General features: G+C 40.2%; 1 protein-coding gene and 3 long non-coding RNA genes across 6 annotated transcripts in view; 3 read left to right on the forward strand and 1 right to left on the reverse strand.

Annotated features, from left to right (window-relative positions):
- Positions 1 to 1,631: 1,631 nt before the first annotated feature.
- Positions 1,632 to 12,988, reverse strand: part of LOC114873934 (furin-like protease 2) — a 208,916-nt gene continuing 197,559 nt past the window's right edge. The window contains exons 5-17 of one of the 2 annotated variants that reach the window (XM_029182738.2): positions 12,559 to 12,853; positions 9,902 to 10,074; positions 8,800 to 9,465; positions 8,337 to 8,553; positions 7,448 to 7,527; positions 7,068 to 7,339; positions 5,862 to 6,049; positions 5,538 to 5,786; positions 4,846 to 5,314; positions 4,247 to 4,446; positions 3,903 to 4,184; positions 3,492 to 3,709; positions 1,632 to 3,302 (exon numbers count right to left, since the gene is read on the reverse strand). In XM_029182738.2, the coding sequence (XP_029038571.2) occupies positions 3,195 to 3,302; positions 3,492 to 3,709; positions 3,903 to 4,184; positions 4,247 to 4,446; positions 4,846 to 5,314; positions 5,538 to 5,786; positions 5,862 to 6,049; positions 7,068 to 7,339; positions 7,448 to 7,527; positions 8,337 to 8,553; positions 8,800 to 9,465; positions 9,902 to 10,074; positions 12,559 to 12,853 (3,417 nt within the window). In that variant the 3' untranslated portion in view covers positions 1,632 to 3,194. Of the gene's footprint in view, positions 3,303 to 3,491; positions 3,710 to 3,902; positions 4,185 to 4,246; positions 4,447 to 4,845; positions 5,315 to 5,537; positions 5,787 to 5,861; positions 6,050 to 7,067; positions 7,528 to 8,336; positions 8,554 to 8,799; positions 9,466 to 9,901; positions 10,075 to 12,558; positions 12,854 to 12,988 lie in introns of both variants that reach the window. The other variant, XM_029182737.2, reaches the window with a different exon arrangement.
- On the forward strand, positions 5,958 to 8,831 carry LOC123988334. 2 transcript variants are annotated; one of them, XR_006829921.1, is made up of 3 exons: positions 5,958 to 6,046; positions 6,126 to 6,175; positions 8,749 to 8,831. It is a non-coding gene; the product is annotated as an uncharacterized LOC123988334 (long non-coding RNA). The 2 variants fall into 2 exon arrangements; XR_006829922.1 differs by having other exon boundaries at positions 5,959 to 6,046; positions 6,123 to 6,175.
- LOC114873938 lies at positions 10,008 to 12,666 on the forward strand. The gene is made up of 3 exons (XR_003789014.2): positions 10,008 to 10,089; positions 11,654 to 11,888; positions 12,579 to 12,666. It is a non-coding gene; the product is annotated as an uncharacterized LOC114873938 (long non-coding RNA).
- The window catches only part of LOC123988333, a 51,276-nt gene continuing 51,079 nt past the window's right edge, over positions 12,792 to 12,988 (forward strand). The window contains exon 1 of the long non-coding RNA XR_006829920.1: positions 12,792 to 12,874. This is a non-coding gene — a long non-coding RNA (uncharacterized LOC123988333). The remainder of the gene's footprint in view (positions 12,875 to 12,988) is intronic.

Raw genomic sequence — 12,988 nt, forward strand, 5'->3', positions numbered from 1 at the left:
TTTTTCGCATTCATCTGATTTTTCTTTTTACTATCCTGATCCTTGTAAAATGAAGGAAGATGGACGCGGAATTATCGCAACTAGTTTAATTAAAGCGATAGTACGATAAAACCATGGCACGTACGTAAACGGGATTTGCCTTCACGAATTTACGATATCCGCTTACGATACGACAGCCAGCCTGATAAAAGTAGAGGCACGCGAATTATCGTTACCGAATTTATCGGTTAACGTGTTATCACGATCGGTGTATCGACGAAACGTATATCAGGATCACCTCTATACGCATTCTCGTTTGCAACTTTTGAAATAGATCCTTCACGTCCGTTTTGTTTCCCATTGTCTCTTGATGGACATAAAGTGTCAATGATATTCAACCTTTGTCAGCCGATACTGGGCTACTTTTAACCCACACTTTAATCGATAAAAAGAAATAATTTCATGTTATTTTAGAAACAGTTAATCCTAGGATCCTCTTTATTCTCTTTAAGAATTTTTCATTGATCACCCGGATTTAGTATTTTTCATGGAACACCCTCTATAAAATTCGAGGGTAAGATAACTCTGTTTGGTCTATATGTTTCTATGCTTTCGCCTATATTTCAACGTTGGAAAAATTCATTGTCCCATATAGGTCACAATTAATATCGCAGACGTGGTATACAATTTCGGGGATCGAATTTGACGGTTTGTCACTCGTTCGAACATTTTCATGATTAATGTTCGCAGAAATTTTGGACGTGTAGACGAAACGTTGGCAAAACCTAGCAGACGTTGAATCATGACGATGTACTGCTCGATAAATCACAGCTTTGCTCACGGTATAATCCTCGATTTTTCACTCGTTTCACCAGCTTCTTCGTGCATTGGAAAACGCAAAGAACCGTCGTCTCTATAGGTAGATTCAATAAATCATCAGGCTTCTCGTATTCCAATTTTGTCAACGCACGATGAACCATTGAACAATTTGCAGGGTTTCGTAAAAGCGTGAAAATTAATTGGATGGACAAAGTCATATGAAACTGCATCGGAAGTTATTGGAATTTTTCAAAGAATTACTCGAGGGAAATTTGTCATCTCGTTCGATTATACATCGAGTTAACTAAAAATTGTAAAAAGAATAATGAATAAAAGAGTAATTTAAATTTCATACTGACGAGGGTAATGACCTTTGAATTAAGAAAATAAAAGAAAATAATAAATCTTCGAAACCCAAATAAAAGAAAGAGCTATTAGAAAGAATGCACGAGTACTGATCGAATCAAAATAAAGGAAACAATTGTAAGACTAGAAACAACACTGAAACAATGCTCATATCGTTGAGCACCAAATATCCTCGAGATGCACCTGTGCATTCCACCCCCAACGTTCATTCTTAACGTTTCATTAAGTAATGGCTTTCCATTACCAACGAAACTCTCTTCTTTACCTTCGCCTTTGGTATTTCAGTTACTCTTGTACTCTCTTATAATTACAAACAATAGAAATAAATATACTTACCTTAAAATTCATTCAAGATGCGAGGGGTAAGTGTAAATAAAGAATTTGATAAGGAAGACAGCAGGTAAAAGAGGATCCAAGAATATTTCATTGGGAACACCAAACTCAGAATATATTTAAACGCCTGAGTATGTGTGTATATAGATATATATATATGTATATTAATATGTATATGTATATATTTATAATCGCGTTCATCATAAAAGTACAATAATAGCTTTATATCAAATCACGAGGAGAAATTCAATATTCACACGGTAGGCGCGGACAGTAGCTATTAAAGTTACCGATTTACCGAGGACTGTTTCGTGTGTTCTTCCCACTATTATTACTATTATTATTATTACATTTCTCTTTCTGTTTTGTATCCTCAAAGGAGAAAAGAAGAAATAAAGTTTCTCGGCGCGATACACCCACAACGTGGTCGTTCTCTTTGCACGATAAAACGAATAAAACGAAGCGGAAATAACTCGCAGAAATAAAAACGTACAAGGTGTCCATATAAACAAAACGAAATACATAGACGATGTAGCAATAACAAGAAACAGTTACAAAAGAAATGCGTTTGGCTGTTCGTTAACGACGGAATGACTGATACACACGCCGGATCGTCCAGAAATCATTTAACAAATCTCCTTCTTCCTATTTTTTTTTTTTTTTTTTACATTGCTATTGTTTCCTTATTTTTTCATTCGTCTATTGACTTCCTTTGCCTCCCCTTTTTTCCTTAACCTGCTATCCTTGATGATAAACATTTTTGTAATATTTTAAAATATGTACATCTCTGATTACGTTTAACTGGTCCATAATTTAAATGAATGCGCAGTACCCTCTCGTTATTGAGCAAGCGAATTCTATTGCTCCTTAGAAACATCTCAAAAATAAAATTCCTTTCCTTTCTTCTTTTTTTTAATAATATTCAAGTAGTTCGCGTATACTTATTTCCCGTCAATTTTTCAAATTCATAATCAATTACGTTTTGTTAGATAGCGTTCAGGATAGAAGGCAATAAAAAAGGGTAGACGAATCGGTGTTGCGAAGGGCGTTGTAAACCAGGCACTTTATAATGTCCGTCACCCTTTTCGTGTTCACACGTGAACGGTACTTCCGTTTAAAAGTTATTTCGACATTTACACACTGGTCTCATGTGCTCTCGACGCGCCTGACCGTTCAAAAAAAAAAAAAAAAAAAAAATAATAATAATATACATACCTAAACACCTCGTTCACCGTCACACTCACGACAACGAGCACGCGATCGCACTGTCAATTATATAAGTGAACAACAGTCACACTTTCTCCGTACAGTGCGTTTTAAAAAAAGAAAAAAAATGGTGTCTTTACTATCACGTTTTGAACGAATTCCTCTTGTTCCTTTGTCCCCATTCTTTTTCTCTTCACCACTGTTCCCCCGTCATTCCTCCTCCTTCCCCTTTCAACGAATATTTAATATTTTGTTCTTTCTATTTTTACTTTTTTTTGTGTCTTTTCTTCTTTTTTCTTTACTTTTCTTCCTCTTCGTCTGGGACCACTTTGTTCTTTTAACTGGAACCGCGGCGGTTATCGATTCCGACCACCACGTTTTTTTCCTAACGCCGCACGAACACACCGATAAATTTCATCGTGATGTCGAAATTGAACGACTTTCATTAAACTCTTCGACGAGAGGTTTCTGTCGTTGCTTGGCAAGGGTATCTAGGTCATCAGCTCCGTTGTGTCGTCAACGTCCACGTCGTCCGGTGGTTCCACCCTCATGGCCAGCTGCGTGTAGCCCTTGTTCGTTTCTCTTCTGCTCGACATAGCCTGGAAACAAGGGTACGAGGATTTTTATTTGACTCGAGGTGCGTTGCGTCGGGTACCAAGATAATTTCTCCCTGGAGAAAGCAGGAGTGGATGGACCGATTGGACGGGGACAAACCGATTGGACAGGGACGAACCGACTGGACGTGGAAGATGAAGAAAGCATTCCACGAATGATAAATTTATACACACCTGAAGTGCAATGAATATAGTGGCAAACAAAGCCACTGACACCAGACAAATAGCAACAGCTATAGTTGTAGTTGCTGTTATCGCCAGTGTAGTCGAATCATTTTTATTCGCTGTCCCTTCGTAATTTGCGTACATTTCAGAAATAGCCGTGTCAGCCGAGGTGAATTCTGTGCCTGGTACTCTCCTTTTACCTGCCGGTGAGCTGTTCCTGCAGCCACCTAAAATTGCGACAAAACGAGCAAAGAAATTAGAATTATTATCAGTTTTTATTAATTTTACTTATTTTCAAAATAATTAAGATTTTAATGAATTAAAAGAAAATTAAAGTATCCAAAGTATAATTAATTTCCAGTCACGAACTGACGCAACTATAATCTACATATTTATCTCTAGGTTAGTGAATGGTGTTACCAGTTTCTGGGTCACAGAGGCAACATTCTTCAGCCTGAGCTCCTTTCTCGTTACCGGTGCAACAGGGTACGCACTGATTATTCAGTTTGTCCAAGTGTAATGGCGGCGAGCATGCCGCGCAACTGAATTTACCAGGACCCATACATCTTCGGCATTCGGAGTGACAGTTCTTGCAAAGTTGCGTCAGAGGATCGTAGTACTGTGCCCCAAGGCACTCCATGCACAAACCACCCTCCAGCATCGAATGCGGAGGACAAGAGGTGCATTCCAATGGCCCTTCCCCTGTAACGCATTAGATGGATGTTGTTATTCCTGAAAAATCCTTGACACAGGTTTCGTCTCACCTTTGCACGTGCGACAATAGTGATGACACTTCTGACAACCGAAGTTGGATTTGAAGAACCCTTCGGGACACTCCGGATGACACTCTCCTGCTGCTAGTTGCCAACCTCGAGGACAAGTTACGCACTGATCCCTTCTTGGTCCTGAACACGTCTTGCAGGATAAGTAACATTTGGCACATTGACCCCTATCGCTGTAATACCTACATGGAAAGACATTTTCATTTTTATTCATAAATTCGGATTAAAAAACTTGGCTCCTCTATCAGAGGGTTAAAATTATGATTTAAACAGAATTTGTTCATAGGGATGGCAATGACCTGTGGATGAGATAGAAACTAGAAGCTCATGTTATTCATTACACATGTAACTTTGTTCAATAATTACAATCCCCTTATGAATTTCTGCATAAAAGCCAACAAATTGACTACAGTAGTCCTCTGGACCACATAGGATAGTTATCACTTCTGACACTTTATCCTTTGGGAAAACCACCACAGCTAACTCGGCGCATAAATTATGGAAGGCTGTGTATATAATCCCTTCCGAACTCTGCAACAACTTCTGCAGACAAAAAAAATGATAAGTGTTTGGAAACTCACCCTTGAGCGCAAGAAGACCTGCATTCTCCGCTCTGCAGTTGCAGTCCATCCTGGCAGGCGGTGCAGTTCAACCGGGACACGCATGTTTTGCAGGTATGTAAACAAGGTACGCAGATAGGCCTCGAAGGCTGTGCCATGGAGTAGTAGCCATCGTCGCACTGATAGACGCATCGCTTTCCTTGAAGAAGCAACGAATTCTGGCAGGATATGCAGTCGGTCTCCGCAGGTCCGGCGCATGTCTTGCACGAGGTATGGCACGTCGTACAGTGTCCGTTGTCGAAATATTCGGAGGTATCGCAACGATCGTAGTGTTCTGGAGCACACAGATCCTCTTTGTTCAAGGTCCATCCGTCGATGCAGCTCGTGCAGGTTGCCGTGGCACACGTGGCACATCCTGGGGGGCATGGCACGCATTCTCGACGCTTCTTGTCTGCACTGTAGCCAGCTGGACAAGACGCTCGACAGGTGCCTGTAATTTATGAAAAAGGAAATTTATTTTTCTTCAGGAATTTTATTCCCACCCCCTGGTCATCCTCCAACTGGTTTATTCGGGTTGCAATATATCATTTCCTTACCTTAATAAATAAAAGTTAAGACCTGAACACTTTAGCTAAATAAAGGATTTCTAGGCTATCAGTTACAACAGTATATCATTTTTAAGGATTATCGCGTAGATGAGTGTATGTACATACCGTTCAGAGAAAACAAGCCCGGTCGACACGAGATGCAGTGATTTTCAGCGGTGCCGTTGCAAGTTTCGCAGGTAGAATGACACGGTGCACAGTTGTAATCTTGAGTCTCGTAGGTATACAGAGGACACGCCGCGTAACACTTGTTTTCATACATAACCAGGTGATGTTCGCAACTGGTACATTTATCCGGCCTATCCTGGCAACTGGCACAGTTCGCCTCGCAAGGTACACAGGTACCATTCTCGGTATCTGAAAACGTCCAAATATTTTCGTTCCAAACAAATCAAGTATTTTCGAATCGTTAACGAAATCGATGGTACTCACTCTCGTAATATCCTTCGGGACATTGTTGCAGGCAAACAGCCAGATCGGTGACCCGAAGATGAGCAGGTGCACAGGAAAGGCAAGAATCCTGACCAGCCCCGGCACAAATTTCACAGGACTCGTGACAAGGCCAACAAACGCCACCCTGGTTTGGAAAACTCCTCGGTGGGCATCGACTCACGCATGTACTGTAATTTTAATTTTCCAAGCAAACGTTCCTTCGCCATTTCATTTTATCGATTAATGAATTTTCATTGTTAGCAGTTCGTTAATTGCACCCTTACGGTTCGTTGACTGCGTACATCGTGTGTAAGGTGAGACATAAATTTTCTATTATCGATTAGACGGTGTTCTATTTTAGTAAGGGAGCTTTTTGCAAAACATAGAGCTACTTAAAATTGAAATTTATATGGTGCAGTTATTAAAAGTTATGTTAGTAATTATAGAGCGATCGATTCTGTTAGTGAAAAAGTTAGAAAGAATAGCTGCACTTTCTGCACCGGAAGAAGTTTCATTTTTCATGAATGCACAATGAATCTACGTTACAGAGCACAACGTAATTACGATGCGAATACAAAGTTACTTTAATCTTGCGGAACGAACATTTTTATTTTAAACTTCCATCCCCCCGATAACGTAGAAAATTGAACGAGTTAGTACTCGTTCTACCTGATTAAAAAAATTTTAATAACATTCAGCAATTATTGTTTTTAATAACGCTGAGTATTAACCATCGTAGAAATTAATCCTCTCATTCGAGTAGCTCTTTCGATTTCACGAAAAAAAGTAGCGAACTTGTTTTTACCGTTTGTATCGAGAAAATTCGAAATTCAATGTCGTACTTTTACATAAAAAGTATCACTCTGAATAACAGTTTGTTCCAAACGTTTGCGAGACACGATGGATGTGCAGAGGGTGCAATAAACCGTGGAACGAAATAAATGGTGCAGGAGACAAATTTCAAGGATTTCGTAGCAATTTTTTAAAACGAAAAACTACGTACTTTTATTTATATAAAAAAAAAAAAATAATTACCAAAAAATAGCAGCTTTCGAAATTAACATGCAGGAGGGTCTCCCATTTGGTAGAAAAATATTTTATACTGAAATTGATCCTGCCAGGACATCCCGTGTATAATTACCTCTGTTCCATGCTCCCTTTCCCAAGCTACTTTCCACAGCCAGAATTTCTAAAACGATCACTTACTTGTCGAGACGATAATTTTTACACGCAACACACTGGGTGGGTCCTTTCCCATAGCAGCCCTGAGGATCGCATTGAGGATCACAGTCGTGAAGGATCTTTCTAGTGGTGTCCAATGACTCGTCCCCGACTTGGGACAAGGACGAGGGAGAGTCGTAAGACGAGGACGTGTCCCCAGGTAGACGATTGGTCAGGATAGGCGCCGATGAACCGTCCAACGTGGCCACCGATGCTTGGATGTTGGAGGCGGAACCAACGTACGGGCCCTGGTAGCCCTGAAAGGTAGACGAAGGAAAGAAGTCGACGTCGCCGCGATGGCCCGATGGATCATCGTCTACAGGATATGGATAATGCACGGAGGCGTACGAAGAATGGGCTTGTACCGGGTTAAATTGACGTGTCCGTATCCGGATCGGGTTGGCTGCAGTTCCGTAAAATATTAGCTGCCACTTCTTTAAGATTCCTGGAACAACAAATGATAGAAATTATTTCAGATTTTTTCAGATTCTGTCTTTCATTTTTGAAACACTTTGTCAATCGAATTGGTCAGTTATAGCATTTTTCTTTCTTTTCGAGGGTGGAGGTGGGGGAGAATAAATTAATATAATATTACGATTTTTATAAAGTTGAAAGTGTAATAAAACTACAGCTGGAAGTTTAAATTGTCATTAAAGCGCGCAGGACGGGAACTGAATTCTAAAGTGAAGCAAATAAATCTTTTCTGCACTGCTCCGCAGTGATTAAGGTAAACGACAAGTCAGACCAAGTATAAACTTCTTTAATCACTATTGGTTTTTCTGGCAGCCTCGGTTTCTGGATTTTCAAATAATCAGATATCTGAAAAAATAAATATAAAATTAAATAAAAATGTCCAAAATGGAGGCAAGGAAGACCATTAGAACTGTACAAAATAGTCAGGGTTAATAACGTGGGATTAATAATTCAATATCCCGGTAAAATCCTATAACCCCATTCATCGACAAAGTGTTATTTGTACAATAATTTATATATATAATGGCAATCAATGTTAATTTGTTAATAACCATTTTCAGTACAAGGACTTAATTAGTCAGCGTACAAAGTTCAGTTTCAATTAGTTAATTATTAATTACTTACAGAGAAACAGTTTTACATTTATAACAAATTAGCAAAATTAATCTTATTAAGTTAGGTCACATTTGGATAACCATTGATTATTTAACAAAGTGTTAAATCGTATTTCTCTTGTCAAATCTGCTTGGACAAGTGAGAAAAGATATTAAAACTACTTACCTGGGGAATTGACGTGCCGGTTACCGGCGTTAATGATCTGCAGAGTCCACCGACCATCCGCCTTTTCACCCCAGAAGTGGACGCTGAGGAAAGGCCAGTCGTCGAAACTCGAGCTAAGAACGTCCCGTGGCCTTTCGAACAGTAAAGTCGACGTGGTACCCATCGGAGATGTCAACAGCAATCGCAGATTTCCTCGAGGAAAGAACCTTAATGAAACCTGTTCGAAAAATGTTTGACGTTTCAATCGTCTATCTCTTCGACAAAGAAAATACCTAGAAAACCTGTCCAACCCTCAAACTAATTTGATTAAAAAATATTTATTAGATAAACAGATACTCTAGAGCTCGGATCAACGATACTACTAAATATTTGATCCTTCTAATCTTCTAATAATGAAAATTCTATTTTGCAGCGTGTGCCAGTCAGTCTGTTAACCACTTCATTAGAATGAACACCCTCTTACCTTACACTGCACGTGCTCGAGGAAGCGAACCTCGTTCAAGGAGCCAGCACAGCCGGTAACGTCCATGGAGACGCTTAGAGTGTAACCGTAGGTCGGGTCGATACGTCTCTCCTCGTTGATCTCATCGGACTTGCAGATATGTTGAGGCGGCACGTTGGTCCATTGTTCGGCCAGGCTAACCATAGCGCCGGCATCCATGAGGCCATAACCGAATTTGTGGGAGACCTTTCTCTTTACACCGTTCAGTATCCAGCCAGGTTCCTTCTCGAGTGGTACCGACCTGGATGTAAGCACCACCAGGTACTGCATGTCTCTCCACGTGAGGCTCGGATTAGCTTCGAGGGCGAGGGCGGCAATACCGGCAGCCAACGGTGCCGATGCCGATGTTCCCGTGTGTTCGACCGTGCAAATATGATCTGGCCTTAGTTTCGCGTCCATATCCACCGTCGCGACGCTCTTGTCGTTACCGGGCGTGCCGGACGAGTAAGTGGAGGCTAACGTCGAGCTACATTCCTCGAGATACCAGGGCTTGTAACCGCCCTGGGTAGCGCTCGATATGGACAAGGTGAAAATACTGTTTGTATAGCCGTCGCAGTTGCAAGAGTCCGTGTGACGGCCACCGTTGCCCGATGCCCACACGAAGATCGATCCTTTGCCTTTGCGACCCTGTACGTTTGGAAATCGTTAGACCTTTCAAGTGGTCCTCGTTAAAGCGCTACCCGGCACACTTGACGGTGTTTGCGCTTCAATTTTAAGGGCTAGTTAAACCTTGCTGATTAAGAACGACTTGATCCTAATGAAAGTTTGCCGGACAGTGTAACGCGTTATAGATCACGTTTACTTTCAACTAATTATATCAAAGGAATTTTCAGCATCAACTCGTGAGAAAAAAAGCTTGGAGCGCAAAGGGTTGATGCGATACGTTATAAGATACAAACAAATGGAAATACCTATTGATTTTAACACCTTCATCAAGTATGGATTTAAATCGATCCCAAGCCGATTTGCTTGAGATCCATTGTATCCCGTGACACCTGCAGATTGCCTTGATGCACGCCCCTCGGTTGAAGCAATAAAAGAAAAGCAAAGGTGTATAACTTACGCTGGTTACGCCATAAATAAACGCCCTCCTGGCAAGAGGGCCAGGACCATCGACGGTTTTCCCATCGTCCTCGGGGCCCCAGGATGCACTGTATATATCGATGTGATCAGGATTCAATCCGAGTGCTCTGGCTTCGACAGCATCGTTTACCGGGCCATCGAGCATTCGCACGCCTGAGAACACGGATGGTATGTGTGTCAGATAGCTTTCCTTCTCGTTACCCCTCGTGGGAACCGCAAGATTTTCCCCGAAAATTTTCTAGCAACCCTTTCCCCTTGTTAATCCCGCCTACCCCCGTCTCGTCGCCGCGATCCACGCTATTTTCATTAAAATTTCTCCCGCACCCATTGTCATCTGTTTTTCACCGTTGATCGCAGTCGAGCCAATGAATTTTATCGTAGAAAACGCGTCGCTTCGATGCCGAGGTATGGCGCTATTCCGAACGCGTTAAATCGAACAGGGATTGTTGTCATGCATTTTAATGGAAACCAGCCGACAATATTATCGGAACTCGATATTCCCACGACGTAAAGAGACTTGTAATCGGCAGAGACGAGGAAAGAGGACGATGCATGAAACGAGTGACACCTCGGTAATTGTTATGGCGAGGTAAAAAGAAAAAGATGAACATCCAGGCTGGACGATGAAATTGTTGGAATGTAATTAAACAAAGTAAATGAAATCGAGCGGAGAATAGAATTTATTGAAGTTAATGGACGTGTTAGTGGTTCTGAAACGAATTCTCACGTGGTTCGTTTGGTGTTGATTTCTCTTTTATTTGTGATATATTTTCTGTGATTTTATAGAAGGGAAAAGAAGGATAGCTCGCATTATTCTTTTTAAGAACGAGAATTTGCACAGTTTTACGTGTATTATTGATTTTAATACTGAATTAATTATTCAAAGGTAACGAACCGAGGTTAAAACGATATTAACTCTAACTATAACAGAGTACGAAAGAATGACTGGTTAATTCAATCCGGAGCGTTGAATAATGAACACTATTAATCTCTCCGGTCCTGGGATTTACTCGTTATTACGTATTCCAGAGCTGAGCAGAAAGTTATAATTAAAAAATCAATTTTAGCAAATTGAAAAATATGAAAATGCTTGCTGGAATGGTTTGCATCGTTTATTTATGAGTAGCAACATTATAATTACGGAATGTTCAATTTGCCACTAAATTTAATACATTAACGTATAATTATAATATTTGTACGATGGATCAATTTGGTAATGCAATATTCTATTATGATATTTATCTAATGAAATTAATTTAACGTTCCACAGATATTCTGTTAAAAATTAAATTACTTTCAGAACCACAGTATAACGCGCGAATGAAATTTTAATTTATTCAACCTGGATATGAATACGTTTTATTTTGATTTATTTATGTAATTTATTATTAGTGTAAGATGATGTCAACCTGAGGCGGTTTTCGACCTCGTCAGGAGCAGATTCCTGAGTTTACGTTGGTCAATACATGGATGTAAAGAAAAATTTTTCCCGGGCCTCTAGGCTATCTGCGAAACCGGCAGAGTCGCTATTATGCTCGCGATAGGGATAAGCCCTAAGGATAAACATTCGGATTAGCGGTAAAGGCGGTACTCGTGTCGAAGCGCCGCGATAGTTTCATTCGTTCTTGAGCGTTCCGCGAGTCAACGCATATTAAATAGTGTTCTAAAGTGAATAGTTTAATTTCTAACCCGCCAATATTATCTCAATCGATAACACACAGTTTACATTCAGTGTTTTTAGATACATTACTGTGGAAAAAGTGTTAAAGGTTCCAAAATAATTCCATTATTCCGCGTGTTTCAAAGACGCTTACTCGGCTACCAAGTGACACAAATAAGAATCTATAGCAACGCGATGTCTAAAAGGAAGAAAGCTTTCCAAACACGACAATCTTCAAAACCAGCCACCCTCTTCGTTCTTCGAACTTTACGTAAACACCTCGAAGGATCATAATTCACCACACGAGGTAAGAGAAATGTGGCTTATAATAAAAAGAACCGTTCATTCGTGCGAAGTTTAATTTCAAAACCGCGAGAGTGTGAAACCAAAAACAATTATTTATAGAGTAAACGTGAAATGTTCATTTTTCGAGAAATCAATTGAAAAGAGATAAATTCTATGTATTATATTTTTGCCCCCCGAATCCAAAACTGCTGATAAAATTTGGGGGTCGCTTGTATTTACTAAGATATTGTGGTAAATATTGATAAAAATCATTATTTTCAAAAGTTAATGACTTTGTTAGGTTAGGTTATCAGAAAAAATATAACTTACCTCGCGGTAAAAACTTGACCAGTTAAGAATAGTCTCCTTACTCAGTTCTAAGTCTTGCTCATAGAGTGCACAGCACGGAGGACGCGTCGTGAGGAAACATTTAATAAAACGGGCAATCGTCGTGATTTTACTTGTCAATTTTAACACTTCATTTTAATTCACACTTTGAAGTTATTCTTTTCAAGGAGACTATTGTTGACTGGTCAAGTTTTTGCCATGAGGTAAGTTATATTTTTTCTGATAATTTAACCTATGTATCTTAAAAATACAAGCCACCCCCAAATTTTATCAACAGTTTTGGATTCGAGGGGCAAAGATATTTACCCCTATCGGAATTCATTCGAAAAGTAATAATTTCTTACCTCCTATGCTGGCATTATAGGCAACCCCGACACCGCAATATTGGTTGAAAGCAACCGCTGCGACCTCGCCAGCGCATCGTGTTCCATGCTTGTTGTCACCGTTGTCCCTTGGCATCGGATCGTTGTCGTTGTCGTTGATGTCCGTGCTGGCCTGGTGATCGTAATTTAACGCCAAGTCCGGATGATTCGTTTGTATGCCGTCGTCGAGGATCGACACGACTACACCCTTGCCTGTGTAACCCTTCTGCCAAGCCGGGCCAAGATTCATATCGAAGCCATCCTTAGCGCCGCCATTCTGGTACCAGACAACAAAATGGTATGTTTAATTTTTAGTGAAATAACTTATGTATTTAATTATTAAAAATCCTTTAGATATTAATCGTCCTCTACCACGTTAAGATTTCGAGATAAGTTCGAAGAAGCTCGAGCA

This window comes from Osmia bicornis, chromosome 11, assembly GCF_907164935.1.
Source record: "Osmia bicornis bicornis chromosome 11, iOsmBic2.1, whole genome shotgun sequence".
NCBI lineage: Eukaryota > Metazoa > Arthropoda > Insecta > Hymenoptera > Megachilidae > Osmia > Osmia bicornis.